The sequence below is a fragment of the Lethenteron reissneri genome, chromosome 23, assembly GCF_015708825.2.
Source record: "Lethenteron reissneri isolate LAM-NWPU_2019-01 chromosome 23, ASM1570882v1, whole genome shotgun sequence".
Classification (NCBI taxonomy): Eukaryota; Metazoa; Chordata; class Hyperoartia; order Petromyzontiformes; family Petromyzontidae; genus Lethenteron; species Lethenteron reissneri.
Genome location: NC_083801.1, coordinates 7,404,232 through 7,418,092, shown reverse-complemented (window position 1 = coordinate 7,418,092; position 13,861 = coordinate 7,404,232). Strand labels below are relative to the sequence as shown.

At 41.1% G+C, this 13,861-nt stretch overlaps 1 protein-coding gene across 6 annotated transcripts in view; it reads left to right on the top strand.

The window, feature by feature from the left end:
- Positions 1–13,861, top strand: part of LOC133345902 (dual specificity calcium/calmodulin-dependent 3',5'-cyclic nucleotide phosphodiesterase 1A-like) — a 216,431-nt gene that overhangs the window by 185,244 nt on the left and 17,326 nt on the right. For all 6 annotated transcript variants that reach the window (XM_061557008.1, XM_061557009.1, XM_061557012.1 and 3 more), the window contains 3 exons: positions 6,479–6,599; positions 8,533–8,614; positions 11,756–11,876. In XM_061557008.1, coding sequence (XP_061412992.1) covers positions 6,479–6,599; positions 8,533–8,614; positions 11,756–11,876 — 324 coding nt within the window. The remainder of the gene's footprint in view (positions 1–6,478; positions 6,600–8,532; positions 8,615–11,755; positions 11,877–13,861) is intronic.

Sequence of the window (13,861 nt, the reverse complement as noted above, 5' to 3'; positions counted from 1 at the left end):
CTAGTTGTACCCATATTGCTGCACGACCTTGCAACTTGGAACTTTTATTGTTTTTTGTTCGTATTTTTGTTGTGGTAACCAGGTTTCTATTGCCTTTTATTCCTCAATGAGTTGTACTTGTGCCAAAATAAAACAGACCAAACCAGAATTAAATAGGTACACCACGGTTAGTCGATCGGCTGCTCGCGCCTGGAGCGATAAAGTGTCGGAACTCTCCCACCTCTTGCAAGACGTCTGTCCAGTGTGGAAGAGTTGGCCTAATACCCTCTAGTTGGGTTCTCTAGAGCCCTCTTTTTCTCTAGTCGAGGCCCATCCACCAGCATTGATATGGGCAAGATGTTGCAGGGCTGCAACTTTACCTTTTATTACTTAAGAACATGTTTTTTTTAGTTGTGGCACTCCTCCACTTTGAGTTGTACGCCTTTTGGCGTCATCTGGTCCAACACCAATGGAGACTAGGCTCTAAGAAAAGCTGTCTCGGGTGTGGACCAATAAACTTCAAGGACAGTGCATATCATTATCATCATCAGAGTTGTTTCTTTTTGTTTGCATTTTGACTGCTTGTGTTGTGGTTATTGCAAACATGACGCCTTGTATAAAGGTGTCAGTTTTTGTACCGGTTGAAAGGGTAAAAACCTACTACTATATTTTGCCACTGGTAAAGGAGATGTCTCATAATACTCTTCCTGCTGTTATTGATTGGCTGTGCGATTATTATTATTTCTGCAGAATAAGGCTGCACCCATTGTGCATGGATAATCATGCCACAAACAGAATAGATTCAATTAAACTTGTGGATTTTCTGTATGATACCTCAATTCCACAAATGTGCAGAATCAAACTGTATGTGCTTCAAGCCCCAAAGTGTCTACATGCACAAGGAGGATGATACAGCACTCATCTCTAATACAACACAATTCCCCCACCTTCAACTCATCTCTATTTGTATACTTGAGCTAGTGGCAGAAATCCCACAGTTATGTATATTCACGAAACAATAGTGGACTCGTACACTTACAACATTTAATAAGTGTCTGAATACAATTACAATATTTAACTCTTCCCAGACATTTCAAAAGGTCATTTCATGATACTTCAATATGACCTAGGTGGAGTGCATTCACCACTTGTTGCAGAGGTTCAAGGTTCGAATCCTACTGTCGCACTGATTAATAATGTGGGTGTATTTACCATACTATCTGCTTCGTAGTGAACGTTGCCATGATGTCACTCGCAAGAGTAGACCATTGTGTACTGGCGTCATGGTCCAAACTTGCATTAAATAAAACATTAATGTGTAATCATTGCCCCATACGGCAAAAACACTTGGCAGGACCCTCCTGAGAAAGAGGCACGAGGCTCAGTAAGGCTTTCCTCTGAGAAGTGCTCGAATAATTTACATCTATTAACAAAACATTACGCAGGTTAAAAGTAGACCACAATTATAACAATAATAACCCACGATATTACAACCATCTCCCCATATTTTGAATGCCAAACAAACAAAGGCACGGGTTAAGTTGCTTTTAACCTTTTCATGAAAGAGGGTTTTTTTTCCCTTGCACATCCCCGACACTTGATTCAACGCATCAATACAACACAATTTCTCCACCTTCAACCTTGTGAGACGCAGTGCTTTTAATATGCTTCTCTCTGCCATTGTGCGACTAAGAATGGACCGTACACCGTGTGCCTTCCACAATTTTAATGTGCATTGTAGAAGCCCTAAAGTGCCAAGTGCCATTGCCAGTGTTATGGATGGTGCACATTAGAATCCCCAATGCCACATGCACTCAGAGTATTTTAGGTGGTCCTGTCATACGACCCTTGCTAAGCTATGAAAATGGCATGGAAATGCATTTACTCTAAATGGATTTCAGCCTCATATCATATCTCTGCTGATCATGCAGAGCCATGAAGTGGTAGAGCCCCTGTTAGCCCCTGTGTAGAATACAACTTTATCATTGTGGGAACTTTTTTGCCAGTATCAAAATATGAAAAAATAGGAATAGGGTCTACCCTTTTTGGCAATAAAACAGGTGTTAATATGTTCAAACACCAAATAGATACCTTTTTCAAGGAATGAAGTCTTCATTATATACATATAGCTGCTCACCCCGAGATTTAAATGCTCTAATACGTGCCAATGTCTTTGTGCTGTTCGCCTTTTTGCGTTCTCTGGTCTGACACTGGTGAGACTAGGCCATAAAGAAGGCTGTCACTGGTATAGGCCAATCATTTTCATAGACAATGCAAATATTATCAGAGTTTGTTTGCATTTTAACCAAAGTACACGTGGCTATTGCAGACTTGAGTCCTTGCAATATGTATCTATTTGGTGTTTGAACATCATAACACCTGTTTTATTGCCAGAAAGGGTAAAACCTATTCTTGAATTTTTTTCATATATATAACTTTATCATTGAGCTACTCACACGATAACTATGTGCCTCTATAAAGAGGTGGAAGTTGTTTTATTTGCCTCCTTTCCTGAACCATTCAAACACACACGCACATATTCGCAGAGTTATATATTTGTCTTGAATGTTCACAGGGCCTAATGGGACAAAATCGTGCCAGTTTCAATCAGGACCTGAATCCAATTCCAAGTAGAACAGATTGGATCCTTATTTTCTCAGATCTGACACCAATTCTATACTGTCGAGTATTTGTGTTAAAAGTAGCCCCCACCAGCCATTGCTGCTCAAGTGTGGTGTTAGGCGTCTCCTGCTAATGTATAAAGTCCCGGGTTAGATTCCCAAGCATATTTTACATGTAAGTTATCGACATTAATCTATTACTACAGCAAGATCGGTCGTTGGTCACTCATCTTAATGTACTTGACGATCCAATCAACCAACCAGTTCATGATGCGATCTTGATCAATCACGAATGGGTCATGGATCACATTTTTGTTATGGATCGTGTTCCATACTATGCACGGTCAGTCCAATCATCCAATCCGATTCCAAAAGAATGTAGGGCAGGGTAACCTATTCCACACTATTAATGAAATATATATGCTTTGGCTCATGATCCATTCCTCTGTGGACAGAAAATCAATTATTTCTGAGATGAAAAGTACAGGTAAATTAAATGCTAATGTTACATTTAAGATAACGGACAAAATAAAACAGCGCAAGTGTAAGATAAAAAAAAGAAAACTATACAAACAAGATGGCAGAAATTTCCAAAAATGAAATACATTACGGATTCCAATTGCTATCCTCAATCATGATAACTCATTATATTGTTGGGTGAGGCAAATTGTAAGATGCATTGCTCTTCACACTTTCAGTTAACAAATTTCGTGGCAGATATTCCTCTATAAGTATACAGCTCCTTAAACTTTCGAGGATGAGCCTGGATGCAGAAGAAACGCATTGACACACACACACATGAGAGATGAAATTGATCAAGACAATGAATAATACACTTTTTATGATGATGATGATGATGATGTTGACGATTCGGATGATGGAAATACTCTTCATGAGGATTTTGTCATAATAATACTGCTGATAATGATGGCGTGACAAAGTTGCTGATTATGTTGGTAATGATAATGACAAGGATAATGTCATTTTATTGAGTAACTCCATGAGTCTCAAGGCTCATTTTTGTAATGGTCCTGAAATGTGTCCAATTCCATTTTAATAACTGCATGTGGAAAGAAACAGGAGTACCCAGGAAAAACTCATGCACACAATCAATCAGGATATCTCCCACCTGCCATCAGGATAATACTGCATCCTCTGGGTTGTGCATGCACAACAATGAGTCATCAAGAAATAAAAACGTGATCACAGATGGCCACGTTTAGTGCATTCTTAGAAGGATTGAAATCTTGGGCTCAACTCATAAATGGTTGATTTCCAGATTTTCAAGAAAAATCTGCTGGCACAAATTCTCATGGAAAATGACGAGTCAATTCATGAGCAACATTTTTGCACCAATGTTCTAGGAACATGAAGTGATTATGCAAGCAAGGACCAATCAGGTTCAGACCTGATAATATTTTTTTACCCTTTTATCTGGAAACAAAACTGACACATTTTTTACAAGGAGTCATGTTTGCATTGACCACAATACATGTGGTCGGAATGCAAACAAAAAATACAACTCTGATAATGTATGCACTGTCCTTGAAATTGATTGGTCCACACCCGAGACAGCTTTTCTTAGAGCCTAGTCTCACATGGTGTTGGACCAGATGACGCCAAAAGGCGCACAACTCAAAGACAATGCACCATCAGAGTATGAGAGCTCGGGGTAAGCATTTACACCATGGAACCTCCTTTGCCAGTCGCAAAATATGATATATATTTTTTTACCCTTTTATCTGGCAACAAAACTGACACCTTTTGTTTGCATTCCGACCGCAGGTATTGTGGTCAATGCAAACATGACTCCTTGTAAAAAAGGTGTCAATTTTGTTGCCAGATAAAAGGGTAAAACAACAACGATCATATGTTGCTACTGGCAAAGGAGGTTCCAATCAGGTTCAGACCTGTTTGACACACGTACGGCTCCATATTGTATGTATGGGAATTTGTTTCAATGACTCCTCCTGCAGAGCCACTGGCAACAGAAGAGTTGTACTGCGAAGTCTGGGCATGGTGATTATTGTAATAAGTCCATTATGCAACTTGCAGAAGGGTCATTCGGGCTGCAGCAGCGGAGTGGAGCAGCACTCCCACCTCATGCACACGGAAATAAACACACATGTCTGCGTGTATAGAGCTGAAGGTGAAAACTGGTCAACAGTGCCTGTGTAACCACACCACTGCTGCATCACTTCCTTCTATCAGATGCTGCAACTGTTGCACTCACTGCGAGACCCTACCTCTGGCAGTCGCATCACCATCTGAAAATATTCTTGGGCACCTCTAGGTTCACTAGGCCTTAAATGAGTACCTGATATGGGTGTGAACATCAGTGTTTTGAAGACAAAGGTGGCTAGATGTGGTTCTCGCCACACCATCCCCTCATGTGCCATGCCAAGCCTTAATATGTTTTCACTTATAAGGTTTAACAAAGCATCTGGCTATATCTTCATGAGTATGATTAGTGTATGTATGCCAATTCCACTGCATCCTACTCCACTCAGCAGGGCTTCGTCCTTGGAATGTTAAGGTTGAATTTCCAGCACATTTGCCAAGGTCACAAGTGCTAAAATGCCACATGAATGATGTATCACTCTGTCCACTTCACACAGCCTAGGGTGGAAATATCCACAAGTGCAGAATTGTCAAATGTTTCCACAGTTTTGCAGTAGCTCCACACTAGCACTTTCCCAGGCCTGCTCACTTTGCCCTATTCTACAGACTGCAGAATAGCAGAATAAGGCCTGCAATTGGACTAGGCAGTGACCTCATAAATGACAACAAGCAGGATGGGATCACCTTCTGAAAAAATGGCCATTGCTCCACCAAAATGCAGGAATAAATGCTTAATAGACTGGGCCTTTGGTCTCAATTACAACAATCTTAAAATATTCTGGATTCTAATCTACTTGACATTTAAAATACAAATGGTGGTTCCAATTATATGATCTGATTTTCAAGAAGAAGACTCTTGATTTGGTGGTATATTGCTTCATTTGGTGCCAATATATGAATAACAATGCAATGCCCTAATGTACGGAGCACACTTTGTATAATGAAAATACAGTCAGAGTCTATACATACCCATAAATAAATATGTTACTGAAGCAGAGAGACTCCTCGTCATGTAATTGGGTGAAAGCACTTTTTTAGTGCAGTATGCTCATATACTTACTAAATATATATCAGAAACTTTTGCTTGGCATTCCGTTACATTGAGTGTTGAGTCAATCCTGCAGTGGACTGACCACTTGCTTGGCCATTTATCACTTTTCTTAAAAGGCTCCTAATCAGAGGTTCTTTGCACATGCTTAACAGAGCTTGTCACAGGAAATTAAATAATTTGCTCTCGTACTGCTTAATCTGTGGTCTGAAGTGACTGCTTTGATGTCTGCCCTTTTCGGTAAGAGTAACAAAATGTTTGAAATCCAAATCATTTGACATTTACTCTGCTCTGCACGATACAATCGACTTATTTATTAATGAGGGCAACACTAAAGAAGAGGGCCGTGCTTTGCCACAAGTGGACTATGCAGCAGATGATATTCTTTTCAATATATATATTTTATTGTATTTCAATAGGAGCCCGATACAGAGCAAAAACCGCATTACGAGGTGGTGGGGCTATAGAAAATCCACATATCCAAGTCCAAAACTTTATGTATCCGGGTTTAAAGCAGAGGGGAGAGTGGGTGGGGGGGAAGGTGGTGAGGAGGGGAAAGGCGGAGCAGATGACATTCTTAACGGTCTAGCAGATGGTGATCGCATTTGGCCCATAAAAAAACCAACACAAAACAACTGAGACCTGCCTCACGTGTGCATGCCAGGCTCTAACACGAATGCCTCTCCCGTGGGTGCTCGCCCCCCTGCAGTGTGGAAAAACCCAAGGCGATGTCCCTAATGCTGCACACCGCAGACATCAGCCACCCAGCGAAGAACTGGAACCTGCACCGACGCTGGACCATGTCACTGATGGAAGAGTTCTTCAGGCAGGTTCGTGCAGCAGTTGTGGCATTTCCCTTGTGGCCGTGCCGCCCCTTGAAGCAGTGCTGCTAATCTAGTTTCAATGTTAACTGCTTAGGGATGCTTCTGCACTTGTAATCTTTGGCGCACACGACTTGACACCCCAGAGGTCACTGATACAGTCTCCACGCACAGAAGTTGAAACGATGGTGCAAGTTGCTTAAATTCCCCCACCACCCCCCTGGACTCCGTGGTGGGATAAAGACGCCTGGCCAGTGTGGAAGGGTAGACCAAATACAAAAATACCCTATGGAGATATCCTACTGGTGGAGGTTTTATTTCCACCAGCAGTTCCGTAAGAAAGCAATTGCAGGATGTACCTTTACTACCTATCCTACAGCCAAAGGTCAATGAACCGGGAAGCTGTCTCACACTTTGTAGATTTTCGTTATAATTCGCGATGGGAATTTGGAGAGGATAACCGTTTGCCGCTCTGGAAGAGGGTTTTGGTGATATGGAATTAACAGCTCCTCGCGACAAGGGGGGGGGGGGCGGTATTGTAGCTGGCTGAGAGTATCGGACACCAAGCTGATTTGTAAGCAGTATACTTGGATATAATGGTGCTCATGAAAAACCTGCAAGTTTTCAATAATTAAAAGACATAGCAAAGCTGTAACTTAGCAATGACAGTGTGCGCGCAGCAAAAACATCGAGAAAGATTAACCTTTTCAGGTTTCCTCGGTAACATATTTGGATTTTTTTTCTGGTTTGCACATGGGAAAAGCCAGAAGGAACATGAGGAAAAGCCAGAAAGAACACGACCCACGTATTTGAGAAGTTAACAATCAAAATTAGGTGCCTGTTGGACAAGCAGCAAGCTTCTCTCACATATGCTCAAAACAAATATATGTTTCTCATAATTTAGAAAAACTAAATACATTGACATCTTGAGTATTTTTACAGCACTTCGAGTGGCAGATTTGTGCCAGAAATGCACCACATATGGAAACAAAAAATAATATTGACTTGACCCACTTATAAAAGTTCACATTACAAAAGGGATTATTCTTAATTAACTCATTGAAAATGTTGCTCAATTGAACGTCCACTTTTTTAGTGAACAAATGCTAGGTGCAGCGTGTCTAAGTAATTTTTATGAAGGCCATGTATCTGCCAACTTCAAGGACCTCTCCCGCACAAACAAGTAATAAATATACTATTCAGATTTAACCATAAATATACAATGCGCTGATGGACGCTGCGTGTGATTGTAATCCGCAAGGCTCGTTTTTCATGGCACATTATAATGCTAGTTTGTGTGTCCATTTTGGCCTTCTTGTTAAACCCTATCAAAGTAAACCCTATAATTGTACAGTTAATCATATGGAAATGCTAATTGTGATTTGAGATTAGCTTTTGTTCACATGTGTCTATAATAGGCGAATGGATGCAATGCCTGATAGAACATGGGATCTTTCTTCTGGCTTTATGTGCACCTTTCAGATGTGATTTCTTTTTTTACATTAAGGGAATAAACTCTATCACAAAAATTGTCTACGTATCACAGATGGGAATGTACAATTGGGCCACTGAATAATGCTGCATGTATTACCATCAGTCTCAATCCATTGCTAGATAAGGCCCTCTATGTGTTGGTGCCACCATTCAAAGTGCTGCTCAGCTGCAATGCATCTCACTCCCACACGTGGATTTGATTCGTCATTCCATTTCCTCTCATTCCATTCACCTCAATTGACTTCCAACTACTGGATGTGGTTTACGCGTATATGTGTTCCTTTAACCACAATAAAAAAAAACTCCATCCATGCAATCATATACATCTACAGTACGTTTTATCTTGTGCTGATTTGTCCATATATTTGTTATCTTTCCATTGAGATGCACATTTTTCTAAAGTTTAAATTCACTCACGAATGTTTGTTTGTGTGTGTTTATTGTGCAGGGGGACAAGGAGGCAGAGCTTGGGTTGTCCTTCTCACCACTCTGTGACAGAAATGCGACCATGGTTCCTCAGTCGCAGATTGGTTTGTAAACTCTGACTGTCTGGCTCTTTGATTCGTTGGCTCTGATGATTTGCATAAACCATCACGCGAACTCCGGTCATCCTCGCAACGGTTCCTGGCTGGCCATCAAACAAAGATGGCCACTGCATCACGTGCTTTCGGATGTGCTTCTGCAACCGCTCTTCCTTACAATATTAGGAAGTCACTGGAGCTATGCACGTTTACATCGAGATTGAAAACTCATTTCTTTAGAACAGCTTTTTTGAGTTTAGTTTGCTGTCCTTACCCCGCACCTCTGATTATCACGGTTGGCTACGTACGTTAATAAATAAGTTCAACATACATACAATATCCATTGATAACAATTGGCCAAGGATGAATCCTTATGGCAACACAAATTGCCTCTTTACTGCAGGCAATAATTGCAAACACTTAGCTTTTTTATGATGTTATTCTCATATAATTTGAAAGTTGCAAATACTTAAGCTGAATGGCACACCAAATACAGTACAGATGTTCAATTTGAGAAAAATATATTTTAATAAACCACATGGGTATAGTTTTCTCATTGCATTCCTTTTCTTCAAACTAAAGCAATCTTACAACTCAATTGCCATCACAGTAAGACTGTGTCCACATATTTTACGTAAATTATAATATTAGACAATTCAAATTGATTTACCAAGTTCGTTAATGTGTTAGCTTTAAAGAATTAGAAATTGCACACCAAAAGAAAATACAGAATCCAATATGCGCTAGTCTGAATTTAATGATGCTTTTAATGATTGTTAATAACATACTTGTTATGAGCAACTAGCACAAAGCATTAAGGAATTCAGACTGTCGTAGTTATCGTAACAATTATCTACTTAGAGTTTTTTGTTCGTTAAACCCACTGCTGGATGAGGAGTGTTAGTCATGGGAGGTACTTTGACCATACCTCATTACTCTCGTAAGCGTGCATTAGTAAATGGAAACCCAGGACCAATTCAAATATCACTGCGTCACTAAGGCTAGCTTTGAACTCAGATCACTGGGTTAATAGCGTAGCGCACAAACTACTGAACAATCACTCCATGCCAAAAAAGGCCACAAAGCAAATAACTTGCCTTAATATTTTGCACACAATTATATCTCAAAGTGCCCGCTAATATTCAACTTGCTCCGCAATTAAATTTAGATGCGACCAATTAAGTCATAACTGGCTGTGATGTTTCCATCCTACCTTCCGATGCTAGTGGTTATTTTCGACTCTCTGGTTTTACATTAACAGGTTAAATGTATTTACATTAACAGGTTAAATGTCTCACACTAACACAGCCACCGTTGCTCGTTTTCCTCGATGTGGCGGTGGCTTTGCGATCTTACATTGACATGCTAATCTCTTACATTGACATGCTAATCTCTGACAATACAATGGCCACCTCCGCAGCTTCGTCGTCGTGGAGGTAGCTCTCCGATCTTACATTGACATGCAAATTTATCACTTTAACATCACTAGCCCCGCCCACTTCGTTTATGACCCTTGGGCTACACCCATTTCAAACCTTTAAAACATCCTGCCTCAGCAGCTTTCCCACTATGTTTTCCTCCTGATGACGATTGCCTGTGTTACGATCGAAACGTCGTAGTTTTTTGTTATTTTTTGTTGTTATTTTCTTTGAACCTCTCTACGTGACTTTGCCGAAAGACCCAAGAATGACAATTGCCTGCACATAAATTTAAAGAAAAGACCGTTTGAGACAAGAACAGGCAAAGAGGGCGGACGAATATAATTTCAGGCCTTCACGAGTTGCGGAAAGTGACAGCTGTTCTAAGAAAATGAAATCGAGTTGTGCTGTGATGGTGATATGGGGAGCACAGAAGTCACTCGTGATTGGCAGGGACGGGGCATCGGTTGATGGTGGAGTCATTATGTCCAAAAAATATGTTTGTTTAGATTTTGTTTGTCACAAAGTTTGGACAATGTGCCTTTCTCCACGTGGCTAAGACTGGATTTATAAAACAGGACTTTGTGTAAAGGGTTCCAAACTGCCAGTTTTTATTTATTTTAGTATCTGAAAGTCACTTTAATATTACATCACTGATGAGGGCTTCAAAAGGGGTGATAATTGACTTTCACCTCAATAGATGACAGCATACAGCATGTGCTGCAGCAGTTCCCGAGAAAGAAAAAAGAGCAATGATAATGTGGGTATGTTGATGATGTATGTCGGTGGCAGAGAAAAGAAAAAGTGACGAAAGAAATGCGAAATAAATGGAGCTATGAAATTGGTGCTATTCAACAAAATAATAATGGCCTCTGAATACCTCCCAGGAGTGGTGGTAGGCTTGATTTACGTAGATTAAAGTTGTTGCAGTTTTCCTGAGAAAATGTTGTTGTATATTTAGGAGTGCATGTGTACATGACGCCTCTACATGACAAACTTGCAAACATTATGTGGATATCCTCGCTTGGTGCAAACCGAGGCCAGACGAATCTTTCCCACCGGCACATTGCCAATGTTATTTATTTATGCAAGCTACATCCGAGACAGGGCACACCTTAATTCAGCTGCCCCCCTGCTTTCAAATAAATCCCCATCAGCAAAAACAGCAAACCTATACATACCATTAAAGAAGCAATCATAAAACTCCAGCATACACTCGCACACAAAGATCTTCCATATAGTCCTAACAGATTGTTTGGGCAAGCTCTGTTAGCGAGCACCTATTAATGTCGGGCACGGCACACGAGGGGGTGGGTCGGTGACCGGCACCACGCCTGGCCGCCTTTGTCTCCCGAGTAGCGATGATTACACATCGCACCAGGTGCTCATTTGTAGATGACAAAACAGGACTGGTTCAGATAATCGTCACTGGTGTTGGTGACCATGGGCAGGAATCAAACTCAGGTCACCGGGTTCGTAACACAGCCCACTAATCACTACAATACCGCTTCCCGCTCACACACACAAACGTACACTGAAAAAAAGCCAGACGTACTAGCAGTAATACTGCTACTACCACTATCCAGAATATTAATTTTAACAATGTGAAATTACGCTCAGAAAAAAATGAAATGACCTTCAGTAAAAAAAAAAAACTATTTTCGGCGACAGCAGAACGCTGCATCGTGTGACAATGAAAGCGTCTTCCTCGTCCGTCCGTGCCGGGTTGCAGGTTTTATCGACTACATCGTGGAGCCTACCTTCACGGTGCTGACGGACCTCTCCGAGTTCGTGGTGGCTCCTCTCATCGACGAGGCGGCACGGGCCGGCACGACCAGCTTTCGACGCAGCAGGTGCTGAACGCACACATCACCCGACGACGACAATGACCACGACGCCACGGCAGCGACAGTCGCAATGTGTGGGCTCCTTGTCGATTCGTTGGCAGGTGAAATCTGCCTAGTAGGAAAAAGTAGCTACATATGTAGCTACGGGCCCCGCACTTTCAAGGGCCCCGCGCTAAATGCTTTCAAGCTATCAATTGCGGTTCGGTGATTCTGCACCTGCTCTATTACTATAGTACTATACCGCCTTCAACGGTTATGAACGACTGGGTGTTTAAGGTTAGCGATTTGTTGTATTATCTGGCTGTATAGCAAATGAAATAATACAATTACTATGCAAGTAAAAAATGTGTGTTTTCATATGTGTGTGTTTTTTATTTAGGGCCCCATTATATCATATGCTACAGGCCCCGCGCTAGCTTAATCCGGCACTGCACTCACCCCATCGTCATCTGCCCCCGGTAGACGCAATCTTCATGCCAGCGCTGAAGGACTTTAAGAAGGTCATGGGCACATGAAATTCATCTCCTCCATTCACGTTCCGGGAGTGAAAAATGTCTGCAGGATTGATTCAAAACGAGTAAACGCTGATCCAGTGTTGACATACAGTGTCTCGTCAACATTTAGGCTTGCTTGAATCAATGCTGGTGAACTGCCAGATGTTATACAGCAAGGATCCTCTCTTTAAGATATGGATCTGTTCTATTTTGTTACGTATATTTCCCACAGTGACACGAATTATTGTTTTGTCTTTTGCTTCTGTCCTGTTGGATTGCGTGTTGTGTTTAACGTGACATTAAGCTATCACAGTCTGCATGCTCTGATTTATCTATCTTAAAATGTAACAAGTCAAGCAATTCGAATCAAATATTGTGTCCTACTGTTGGACAAAGTGTTGTCAGATCTTTACGTCCGTTCACACAATGGCACCAACCCGGTGACATTCAGTCGCGAACGCATTCGTTACTTCTAATATCCACAGATAACATGATAACCTACCTTCATTGTGCATTTTGGCTGAATTGTATGCATATGAATGCGTGTGAATATAACCAACTGTTCTGTCAAAGTTGTTGTCTTCATCTTCCAAAGCTGTGTATGTGCGTGTGCATGTTGAACTTTTTGCACCACACGTAACCAATCGTGCTCATCGGAGGAATTAATGAAAGTAAAGTAGATAACTTTGTACTGCTAATTATTATGCACCTATAAATAGTTTCGAGCAGTTATCTTTTTTTAGATAAAAATGACATTCAGAATAACCAAATTAAGATAGTTTCGAGCTGTTATCTTTTTTTAGATAAAAATGACATTCAGAATAACCAACATTTTCAAACATTTTATATTGTACAGTACAATTATGATACAATGTTTTAAAAGGTAATATGTATAAATAAAACGACTAAAGACTAGTTTCAAATACATAGCACCGTCATAAAATGTAAAATTATCTATCACCCTTTGTTATATGCGAAACACGTTTATGATGATCATAATAATTATTATACAGTATAATATATCCCCCCCTCCCTCATAGCTAACTGGCAGCTGAAATGGGATTTTGGCTGTGGAGGAGAATGAGGTTGTGTGCATGGCCTGTTAAGGTTTAATGGAATCCAGAAGGCGTGCCAAGCATCTGAAAAATAGGGCTGTGTGTTTGAAGCGACTAAAGGGGCACTTTGGATATTTTCCTCCATCTGCCTCCTGCTGCTTGCTTCCAATATAACCTCGGGGGATGTGCACGTATTGGGGGTATTTGTGTGCACCAGTGCTTTCGTGCACAAAAAAAAGCCCCTTCGATGCACTCCCTCCCTCCCACCGCCTCTGACGTGGGTGGAGAACTTTTAATGAACCTCCATTAACCCTATCGGCTGCAATTCCACGGCGTGCGTAAAAGCGATTTAATTGTGGAAAGTTTGCGCTGAAGCTGTCTTCCCCAGAAGCTGTTTTGTAGCCGGCGTTTACAGCACGTGGCATTGTAAAGAAAATGACCT